This window comes from Oncorhynchus kisutch, linkage group LG20 (genome assembly GCF_002021735.2).
Source record: "Oncorhynchus kisutch isolate 150728-3 linkage group LG20, Okis_V2, whole genome shotgun sequence".
Classification (NCBI taxonomy): Eukaryota; Metazoa; Chordata; class Actinopteri; order Salmoniformes; family Salmonidae; genus Oncorhynchus; species Oncorhynchus kisutch.
This window is the reverse complement of record NC_034193.2, coordinates 49,940,973-49,952,255: the sequence shown is the minus strand read 5'-3', so window position 1 is coordinate 49,952,255 and position 11,283 is coordinate 49,940,973. Positions and strand designations below refer to the sequence as shown.

At 47.1% G+C, this 11,283-nt stretch overlaps 3 protein-coding genes across 3 annotated transcripts; all 3 read right to left on the bottom strand.

Annotated features, from left to right (window-relative positions):
* Positions 1–589: 589 nt before the first annotated feature.
* Positions 590–2,744, bottom strand: LOC116355540 (serine/arginine repetitive matrix protein 1-like). The gene is made up of 3 exons (XM_031799964.1): positions 2,609–2,744; positions 2,458–2,516; positions 590–2,365 (listed from the first exon to the last, which is right to left on the bottom strand). Exon 3 carries the CDS (start codon positions 2,078–2,080, stop codon positions 974–976), a length of 1,107 nt encoding a protein of 368 aa, XP_031655824.1. The 5' UTR covers positions 2,081–2,365; positions 2,458–2,516; positions 2,609–2,744; the 3' UTR covers positions 590–973.
* Positions 2,745–8,106: 5,362 nt separating this feature from the next.
* Positions 8,107–9,372, bottom strand: LOC116355541 (transcription factor SPT20 homolog). The gene is made up of 3 exons (XM_031799965.1): positions 8,363–9,372; positions 8,252–8,288; positions 8,107–8,171 (listed from the first exon to the last, which is right to left on the bottom strand). The coding sequence occupies exons 1-2, from the start codon at positions 9,370–9,372 to the stop codon at positions 8,279–8,281; spliced, it is 1,020 nt and encodes a 339-aa protein (XP_031655825.1). The 3' UTR covers positions 8,107–8,171; positions 8,252–8,278.
* Positions 9,373–10,060: 688 nt separating this feature from the next.
* On the bottom strand, positions 10,061–11,040 carry LOC116355424 (PAX-interacting protein 1-like). Its single transcript, XM_031799125.1, has 3 exons — positions 10,917–11,040; positions 10,106–10,689; positions 10,061–10,073 (listed from the first exon to the last, which is right to left on the bottom strand). Exons 2-3 carry the CDS (start codon positions 10,618–10,620, stop codon positions 10,061–10,063), a joined length of 528 nt encoding a protein of 175 aa, XP_031654985.1. The 5' UTR covers positions 10,621–10,689; positions 10,917–11,040.
* Positions 11,041–11,283: the final 243 nt, after the last annotated feature.

The following is an 11,283-nucleotide window of genomic DNA, read 5'->3' as shown; positions in this document are numbered from 1 at the left end:
CACTACTTTAGTCTTCTGGGGCAACAAGTTATGACAGAAGAGAAGCTGCATGTATTAAACTATAGTTGACAAATGGCAGAACTAATGTAAGTAAGCAGAAACGTGTCTAAATTAGGGGTGAAAGTAGCCATTAAGCTCAGTTATGGTGGATCAAACTGGACAGGTAGCCCACTTTAAATTGATTTGTTTGACAGAGTCAGACAACCACAAGAGGCGAAACGGAGCCTGCGCATACCACAAAAACAGAAGAGGTTTATATGCCACAGTAGCCCATCTCCGGGGTACAAGCTTTCTCAGGTTTTTGTAAAACAGGATTTGATGTTTACATGGCAACACAAAATAAATACTTCAGGATCCCGAATAACGGGATATTGATGTACATGTAAACGTGGTCAGTGGCTTTAACGTAGAGACAATCTTGGGGTTTGTCAACCAGCAGCAAAGATAAATTATAGATTTGATATCCAAAAGATTAAGGAACTGTGAACCACATTCCCAATTACTACAAATTGCACTGGCAACCAACACTGTTCTCAACCAGCAAGCCAAAGGTAGACATTAAAACACACTATTTCAAAACACAAGGAGGCACTTTTAAAAAGGTACAATATTTTATTGTTTTACAAGTAATGCAGGGTAGAACGAGCAGCAGCAACTCCCTGGCCGACGCATAAGCATACAGTGGAAGCTTAAAGAAAGTGTCAGCAACAACTCAGAATTGTCATCCAAAGGATGAATCTACCATTGCAATTCTGTTGATAGACGATGAGTATAACGGATTTCAAAATCAGTACGCAAAGTGCAGGTGAGTGTAGAAGTTGCACATTACATTGCATCCCAGTAGTCGTAGCAGGTGGGGATATGCTTGGTTCAGAGATATCTCTCGGACTGTAGTGACGTTTGCATAACCTACCCAGTGGTGTGGCAGGTTTGGGAGTAGACAGTATTGCCCTTCTCATACACCGATTTGTAACTATGTTAGTACGAGAATTGACTGTTCAACGATGCTGCTTTGAACGCTGCTGGAGATGACACATTGGGTGCTTTCATTGTCACCCTCATACCCAAAATCCTGAGAAACATCACTGCTGCTAATATCCATGTTGCTTGAGGAGTTGGCCCTCCTGTTCAAGGCCTGTCGCTTCTGCCGAGGCAAGGGCGCCTGTCGCTTCTGCCGAGGCAAGGGCGCCTGTCGCTTCTGCCGAGGCAAGGGCGCCTGTCGCTTCTGCCGAGGCAAGGGCGCCTGTCGCTTCTGCCGAGGCAAGGGCGCCTGTCGCTTCTGCCGAGGCAAGGGCGCCTGTCGCTTCTGCCGAGGCAAGGGCGCCTGTCGCTTCTGCCGAGGCAAGGGCGCCTGTCGCTTCTGCCGAGGCAAGGGCGCCTGTCGCTTCTGCCGAGGCAAGGGCGCCTGTCGCTTCTGCCGAGGCAAGGGCGCCTGTCGCTTCTGCCGAGGCAAGGGCGCCTGTCGCTTCTGCCGAGGCAAGGGCGCCTGTCGCTTCTGCCGAGGCAAGGGCGCCTGTCGCTTCTGCCGAGGCAAGGGCGCCTGTCGCTTCTGCCGAGGCAAGGGCGCCTGTCGCTTCTGCCGAGGCAAGGGCTGAGGCCCTGTCGCTTCTGCCGAGGCAAGGGCGCCTGTCGCTTCTGCCGAGGCATTTGAACCAGATTCCGCACTTGAGGTACCGTGGCCGGTTGCTTCCTCTGCCGAGGCAAAGTGGCCGGTTGTTTCACCGAAGGTATTTAGGCCAGTCGTGGTGCTTGATGAAGCACTGTGGCCAGTTACTTCACCTGAGGCACTTGGGCCAGTCGTGGCGCTTGATGAAGCATTGTGGCCAGTTGCTTCAGCTAAGGTATTTGGGCCAGTCGTGACGCTTGCTGAGATATTATGGGTTGCTGCTTCTGCTGAGGCACGGGAGTCGGCTCCTTCACCCAAGGTATTTGGCCCAGTCGTGACGCTTGCAGAGGCATTGTGGTTGGCCGCTTCTGAGGCATTATGAGTGGCCGTTTGCATGGCACTGTGTCCAGTTGCTTCCGCTGCCGAGGCACCGTGGCCAGTTGCTTCACCTAAGGTATTTGGGCCAGTTGCCATACTTGCCGAGGCATTATGGGTGATCGCTTGCGCGGCACTGTGGCCAGCTGCTTCACCTAAGGCATTTGGGACTGTCGTGGCGCTTGATGAAGCATTGTGGCCAGTTGCTTCAGCTAAGGTATTTGGGCCAGTCGTGACGCTTGCAGAGGCATTATGGGTGGCTGCTTCACCTGCTGAGGCACGGGAGCCGGTAGCTTCACCTGTCGAGGCACGGGAGCCAGTAGCTTCCGCTGCATTGTGGCCAGTTCCTTTTACTTGATTTTGGGGAATATATCTATAAATTACCTACAAAAGAAAATAATACGTTTCAAATCGTAAAATGCCAGCATTTGAAGCCATTTAATTTCACTGAATTAAATGTGCAGAACAAAACACACCTTTAGGTGGAGGATAACAGGTTATCCCTCCAATTAGCAGGCAACAAATCCAAGAAATTCTAAATAAAAACAAAAACATCCTAGTCAGTTAAATACAGCTACCTGTAAAACATGGAAGACAAGGGAATCAAACTAGAGCCATACAACTTACCTCAAAGACATTTCAAAACTCACAGCCATTTTTCTCATCAAAACCTCAGTAGTCAGAACTAATGGTAGCCAGAAGCCTTACCAGGAGATCCCTGATATTGTATCTGATTGTCTTTTTTGCTGCGCCTTACAAAGGAATCCTAGACCCTTCTAATTTGGCTGGTTAATTAGGTACACCTGCAAGCCACTGAACATAATTTCTATTGGTCCAATTTCCCAATTGAGATTAGGTGCGCTTGATTTCATTCAGCTGGTGTGCTGGAGGGTTTGCGCATCATGGACAAAACCAGTGGTTTTAATTAATAAAGAGTGAACTCTACCTACCCATTGCACTGGGTGAGCTTAATCAAGTGCACCTTTATTTCATGCTAATTAAGATCCTGCCAGGGGCTTTTGCAGGTGCAACCTCAGTGGTCCGGTGGAAGTGTGTTGTGCAAAAATATATTTTAGATTTTTCAAAGTAGCCTCACTTTGCCTTGATGACAGCTTTGCACACTCTTGGCATTCTCTCAACCAGCTTCATCAGGGAATGCTTTTCCAACAGTCTTGAAGGAGTTCCCACATTTTCTGAGCACTTGTTGGCTGCTTTTCTTCACTCTATGGTCCAACTCATGCCAAACCATCTCAATTGGGTTGAGGTCGGGTGATTGTGGAGTCCAGGTCATCTGATGCAGCACTCCATCACTCTCCTTCTTGGTCAAATAGACCTTACACAGCCTGGAAGTGTGTTGGGTCATTGTCCTATTGAAAAACAAACGATAGTCCCACTAAGCGCAAACCAGATGGGATGGCGTATAGCTACAGAATGTTGTGGTAGCCAGTGTACCTTGATTTCTAAATAAATCACAGACCGTGTCACCAGCAAAGCACCCCCACACCATCACAACTTGTCCTCCATGCTTCATGGTGGGAACCAGACATGCAGAGATCATCCGTTCACCTACCCTGCATCTCACAAAGACACGGCGGTTGGAACCACAAATCTCAAATTTGGACTCATCAGACCAAAGGACAGATTTCCACCAGTCTAATGTCCATTGCTCGTGTTTTTTGGGCCAAGTAAGTCTCTTCTTACTGGTATCTTTTGGTATTGGTTTCTTTGCAGCAATTCGACCATGAAGGCCTGATTCACGCAGTCTCCTCTGAACAGTTGATGTTGAGATGTGTCTGTTACTCTACCTCTGTGAAGCATTTAGGTAACTCTGGGTCTTCCTTTCCTGTGGTGGTCCTCATGAGAGCCAGTTTCATCATAGCTCTTGATGCACTTGAAGAAACTTTCAGTTCTTGAAATGTTCCTGACTGTCGTTTGCCTTTGCTTATTTGAATGGTTCTCACCATAATATGGACTTGGTCTTTTACCAAATAGGGCTATCTTCTGCTATCACCCTTACCTTGTCACAACACAAGAAGGAAAGAAATTCCACAAATTAACTTTTTACAGGGCACACCTGTTAATTGAAATGCATTCCAAGTGACTACCTCATGAAGCTGGTTGAGAGAATGCCAAGAGTGTGCAAATCTGTCAAGGCAAAGGGTGGCTACTTTGAAGAATCTCAAATATAAAATATATTTTGATTTGTTTAACACTTGTTTTTGTTGCTACATGATTACATATGTGACTCGCCACCTGGATTCCGTCTTATGTAGTGAAAGTGTTAAAAGTAGAGACTCAAAGCTACAAAATGGTATATCATACACTGCATTTGAGGTACAATGGGAAAGTAATTCTGCTTTGAAAGTTGATCATCTTTTAATCTCACTTTTGAGAAAATCATCTTTGAATGTTTTGGTATCTAGTTTAGAGCTCTTCTTTGTCTACACCCATTCAGCATCGTTCACACCCTCTTAATAAGCTTTAGCCCCACCCATCACGTTTCTCTTTCAGAGCACACACACTTGACACTCTGGCCAATGATTTGTTTACCTCTGGATAACATGAAAACAGCCTAACCAGTTCTGCTGGAAACAATTGCATGACGCTTTCTTGCAGACGTTTACTGACACCGGCCATATTCAACGGGTGTTGTACACACGTCACGTAACGTTAGCTAACGAGCCAGCCAGCAAATGTTAGCTAGATAAACAACAATGAACAAAGTGGCAACAATGCCACAGTGCTGGGAGCTAACCAACCAGGTCCAATGTTAGCTAGCTAACATTAGGCTCTAACTAGAAAAGCAAACGGCTCTGGGAAACAAATAATTACGTCAGCTAGGGAACCAGCCAGCTAACAGTACACTTTAGCTTGAAATGAAACCCCTTTGTCAGTTCCATGTGACACAATGCTAGCTAAGCTTCCCTGCTAGTGCCTTACCAGCTTCATCATTGGAACTTGAATGGATCCATTTAAGGTACGAGTTCTCATATCATCGAACTACTTAGTTTCACCAACAATACTTGGTTTAGAAAAATTTACTTGTTATTTGTTTTATTTCGCCTTTATTTAACCAGTTAGGCCAGTTGAGAACAAGTTCTCATTTACAACTGCGACCTGGCCAAGATAAAGCAAAGCAGTGCGACAAAAAAGCACCACATAGATACACATGGGATAAATAAACGTACAGACAATACATTAGAAAAAAGACAAATCTGTATACAGTGAGTGCAAATGAGGTAAGATAAGGGCGGTAATGCAATAAATAGGCCATGGTGGTGAAGTAATTACAATATAACAATTAGACACTGGAATGGTAGATGTGCAGAAGGTGAATGTGCAAGTAGATACTGGGTTGCAAAGGAGCAAGATAAATAAATAAATACAGTATGGGGACGAGGTAGTTGGATGGGCTGTTTACAGATGGGCTATGTACAGGTGCAGTGATCTGTGAACTGCTCTGACAGCTGGTGCTTAAAGCTAGTGAGGGAGATATTTGTCTCCAGCTTCAGTGATTTTTGCAGTTTGTTCCAGTCATTAGCAGCAGAGAACTGGAAGGAAAGGCTGTAGGAATTGGCTTCGGGGGTGACCAGTGAGATATACCTGCTGGAGCACGTGCTAAGGGTGGGTGTTACGGTGACCAGTGAGCTGAGATAAGGTGGAGCTTTACCTAGCAAAGACTTGGAAACAGTGGGTTTGGCGACGAGTATGAAGCGATGGCCAGCCAACGAGAGTGTACAGGTCGCAGTGGTGGGTGATAAATGGGGCTTTGGTGACAAAACGGATGGCACTGTGATAGACTGCATCACATTTGTTGAGTAGAGTGATGGAGGCTATTTTATAGATGACATCACCAAAGTCAGGGATCGGTAGGATAGTCAGTTTTACGAGGGTATGTTTGGCAGCATGAGTGAACGAGGCTTTTTTGCGAAATAGGAAGCGGATTCTAGATTTAATATTGGATTGGAGATGCTTAATGCGAGTCTGGAATGAGATTTTACAGCCTAGCCAGACACCTAGGTATTTGTAGTTGTCCACATATTCTAAGTCAGAACCGTCCAGAGTAGTGATGCTGGACAAGCGGGCAGGTGCGGGCAGTGATCGGTTGAAGAGCATGCATTTAGTTTTACTTGCATTTAAGAGCAGTTGGAGGCCACGGAAGGAGAGTTGTATGGCATTGAAGCTCATCTGGAGGTTAGTTAACACAGTGTCCAAAGAAAGGCCAGAAGTATACAGAATGGTGTCGTCTGCAGAGAGGTGGATCAGAGAATCACCAGCAGCGAGAGAGACATCTTTGATATATACAGAGAAGAGTCGGCCCGAGAATTGAACCCTGTGGCACCCCCATAGAGACTGCAAGAGGTCCGGACAACAAGCCCTCCGATTTGACACACTGAACTCTATATCAGAGAAATAGTTGGTGAACCAGGCGAGGCAATCATTTGAGAAACCAAGGCTGTTGAGTCTGCCACTAAGAATGTGGTAATTGACAGAGTCGAAAGCCTTGGCCAGGTCGATGAATACAGCTGCACAGTAATATCTCTTATCGATTGTGGTTATGATATCCTTTAGGACCTTGAGCGTGGCTGAGGTGCACCCATGACCAACATTGAAACCAGATTGCATAGCTGAGAAGGTACGGTGGGATTCGAAATGGTCGGTAATCTGTTTGTTGAATTGGCTTTAGAAGACCTTAGAAAGGCAGGATAGATGGCGTCTGTAGCAATTTGGGTCTAGAGGATCGTGGACCAATCCGATGGTTTTAGAGGGAAATGTAACTAGCCATTGCACTGGGTGAGCTTAATCAAGAGCACCTTTTAATGCAGGCTAATGAAGTTCCTGCCAGGGGCTTTTGCAGGTGCAACCTCAGTGGTCCGGGAAGAAATGTGTTGTGCAAAACGCTGTACACACATTGAGATTGTGTCCAAAAATACCATACCGTGACAAATTAAATGAAGTCGTCTGTTGAGGTACGCTAGACAAGAGATTGCTGTTGGACAAAGTACAACTCCTTGTAGAAAATTCAATGCATATACATTTTCATTAGTGTTCATGAGTCTGTGGCCAAACAGTCAACTACAACAGGCAAATATGTCAAGTTACAAAAAGTCCTGGGTGACATCTTATGCTAGTTAAACTGTCACGCTAGTGCCTACCAGCTTCCTCTTTGGAACTTAATGGATCCATTTAAGGGCTGAATTCTCATACTATGCAGTAAAATTATCACCTGGTTAAGAAAATGTACATGCTTGAAGACAGTCTGTACAGAATATATTTGTTGATAGGTTAAACCGCTCCAGGCATCATAAAAATCAAATACACCGAATCCATTCTATAGGAGCCTGTGGTACAATAAATGGACTAGGAGGAATGAGCTACAGGGGAAGAGTATTGAGGCCCATCAAAATCCAGTTGAAGCTAGAACATTTAGAATGTGCTGAGTCTCAATCCACTGCATCCGCCTGTCGCCCTTAAGCATCTGCGCTGGACAGGGGCCGAGCTACAGTGGTGTTGGTCAGACACCTCAAAATGCAGTCTCAAAAACATCTAGCGTCAGAACGCTTTGGCCTACAAACATTATGGAAAATTGACTCCCGAACATAGTTACGTTTCCTCTTTGACCCCACAGTTGTAAGACACATCTGAAGGTAACCCATACAAACAGAAGTATGGATGTAGATGTGCCAACAGGGGTTGAAGCATCCAAAACATTTGAGGAATCAGCTAGATACGGGACAGAGACTTCTAAACTGATTTTACTCTTTGCCATTTGTGGTGTGGACTATAGTTTAAGGCCAAATGCAAGTTTGAAAACATAAAGTTCACTCAATTCTAATAGCTAAATGAGCCATGGTCTGGCCATCTATATGTTAATTGACTCACCAACAACTTGCACTGAGGTTGAGGACAGTCTCACTGTATACAATGCATGCCTACATCTAAAGTATGAACATTTGACAACTCACCCCTTCACAAATGCTCTTATGTAGACCCAAGCTTTTATTTTGAACAACCAGTAGCAAAGGTAAAAGATGAACAACCAAAGAATTAACTGAAGTCAATTTTACAAGACTGCACACCACCCGTTCTCAAGACACGAGAATCATTATTTCAAAGAGACAAGGCATTTTTTAAAGTAAGTTGTTTATTCATTCCATCACACTAGAGTAGCAAGAGCACCAGCAACGTCCTGGTCGAAACAAAAGCAGAAAGAAATGCAGTGTCAGCAACACAGAATGTTAAGTAACCAATGTAAAAAACAATTCTCACCATTAGAGCTTCTAGAGGATGAATCCATTACATTTTCCTGTTGATAGATATATGATTAGTACAAAGGACTTCAAATTCAGAGAGAAAAGTTCAGAGCAGGTGAACCATTACCTTGCAGAATCCTTCACTAGTGTTGGATATATGCTTGGTGCACCAATGCCAACATAACCGTCCTTGGGAGCATTTCCACTGTCAACAGGCATTGCCTCCCTAGGAGTGTAGCTGATTCGGGAAAAGACAGTTCTGCCATTCTTGTAGTGCGATTTGGAACTGTAGGAAGAGATTGGGATGACACCTGACTGTTCAATGCTGGCCTGAGAACTACCAGAGGCATCATCTTCAGTTCTTTCGTAGTGCTTCTGCTGAGACAATGGGGCCAGTTGCTGCTGGGAAATTTGGCCTACATGCCATAATTGCTGAGGAATGGGGTTGGGTAGCTGCTGGGCCATTTGAGCTGGATACCTCACTTGCTGAGGCTCGACTGCCAGTTCCTTCTGCTGCTGGGGCTCGACTGCCAGTTCCTTCTGCTGCTGGGGCTCGACTGCCAGTTCCTTCTGCTGCTGGGGCTCGACTGCCAGTTCCTTCTGCTGGGGAAATTGAGATGGATGCCACACGAGCGGAGGTTGCTGGAGAATGGAGGCCTGTAGCTTCTGTGGCATGGCGGTCAGCTCCTTCTGTGGAGGTTCAGTGGCCGGTTGCTTCTGCTGCAGGGGAATTTGAGCTGGATGCCACGCTTGCTGGGGCGTGGTGGATGGTTGCTTCTGCTGAGGTTCAGTGGCTGTTCGATTCTTGGACATTTGAGCTGGATGCCACACCTGCTGAGGTTGCTGGGCTATGGTGGTTGGTTCCTTCTGCAGTAGAGGCATAGGGACCAGTTGCTTCTGCTGGGGAAACTGAGCAGGATGCCATGCTTGCTGGGGCACAGCGGTCATTTGCTTCTGCCTCAGGGCCATTTGAGGAGGATGCCACACTTGCTGGGGCACAGCGGTCATTTGCTTCTGCCTCAGGGCCATTTGAGGAGGATGCCACACTTGCTGGGGCACGGCAGTCGGTTGCTTCTGCTGCATTTGAGCTGGATGCCACACTTGCTGGGGCACGGTGGTCGGTTGCTTCTGCTGCATTTGAGCAGGATGCCACACTTGCTGGGGCACGGCAGTCGGTTGCTTCTGCTGCAGAGGCATTTGAGGATGCCACACTTGCTGGGGCACGGCAGTCGGTTGCTTCTGCTGCAGGGGCATTTGAGAAGGATGCCATACTTGCTGGGGCACGGCGGTCGGTTGCTTCTGCTGCAGGGGCATTTGAGAAGGATGCCACACTTGCTGGGGCACTGCGGTTGGTTGCAGGGGCATTTGAGCAGGATGCCACACTTGCTGGGGCACGGCGGTCAGTTGCTTCTGCTGCAGGGGCATTTGATCAGGATGCCACACTTGCTGGGGCACGGCGGTCGGTTGCTTCTGCTGCAGGGGAATTTGAGCAGGATGCCACACTTGCTGGGGCACGGCGGTCGGTTGCTTCTGCTGCATTTGAGCAGGATGCCACACTTGCTGGGGCACGGTCGTCAGTTGCTTCTGCTGCAGGGGCATTTGAGGATGCCACACTTGCTGGGGCACGGCAGTCGGTTGCTTCTGCTGCAGGGGCATTTGAGAAGGATGCCATACTTGCTGGGGCACGGCGGTCGGTTTCTTCTGCTGCAGGGGCATTTGAGAAGGATGCCACACTTGCTGGGGCACTGCGGTTGGTTGCAGGGGCATTTGAGCAGGATGCCACACTTGCTGGGGCACAGCGGTCGGTTGCTTCTGCAGCATTTGATTAGGATGCCACACTTGCTGGGACACGGCGGTCAGTTGCTTCTGCTGCAGGGGCATTTGATCAGGATGCCACACTTGCTGGGGCACGGTGGTCGGTTGCTTCTGCTGCAGGGGAATTTGAGCAGGATGCCACACTTGCTGGGGCACGGCGGTCGGTTGCTTCTGCTGCAGGGCCATGTGAGGAGGATGCCACACTTGCTGGGTCATGGCGGTCAGTTTCTTCTGCAGCAGGGGCATTTGAGCTCTATGCCACACTTGCTGGGGCACGGCGGTCGGTTGCTTATGCATCAGCATGTGAGCTTGATGCCACACTTGCTGGGGCACCGCGGTCGGTTGCTTATGCGTCAGCATGTGAGCTTGATGCCACACTTGCTGGGGCACGGCGGTCGGTTGCCTCTGCTGCTGAGCTTCTGCGGCCAGTTGCTTCTGATGCAGGGGCATTTGAACTGGATACCACACTTGCTGAGGTTGCTGGGACATGGGGGCCAGTTCCTTCCGCAGGATGGCGGCCGGATGTTTGTTGCGCTTGCATTTGAGATTTTGGAGACTTATAATTGCCATATCCTAGAGACCGAAGTGATCCTGCATAGAGCCATGCTGCATTAGAATCCAGTGCAGGAGACCGATCACCTAGGTTAAAAATATAAACTGTAAAATGCCAGCATTTGAAAGTTATGGAACTGCATAGCTGTTATTTGAAATGACCTCACCTTCTGATGTAGAACACGTTATCCCTCCAATTAGCAGGCAACAAAGCCAAGAAACGCTTAAGGAAAAATAATGTATGTCATAAACATAGCTACCTGTAACACCTGAAGGACAAGGGAAACAAACTTAATCAATACTTAAAAACATACCTGAAAGCGATTCCAATCATCACGGCCATTTCGCCCTCAAAACCTCACCAGTATTCAGAACTAATGGTAGGCATACGTCCTACCAGAATATCCCTTTTACTATATTTGCCAGATGTTTGGTTGCTCCTTTTAAAGGAATCCCAGACCCTTCTAATGTCGTTGGCTAATTAAGGACAGCTGTCAGCCACTGAACTACATTCAATTTCTATTTCCAAATTGACCCCTAAATCCTACACCTTGGTCTAAACACAAGGATTTAATAGGGATAAGCAATATGGCCACAATTGCATCCAGCCTATCAGAAGGCAAGGTGAAGCAATTAACATATTGCTTTACCCTATCTGATCATTTCAAATGCCCATAAGTG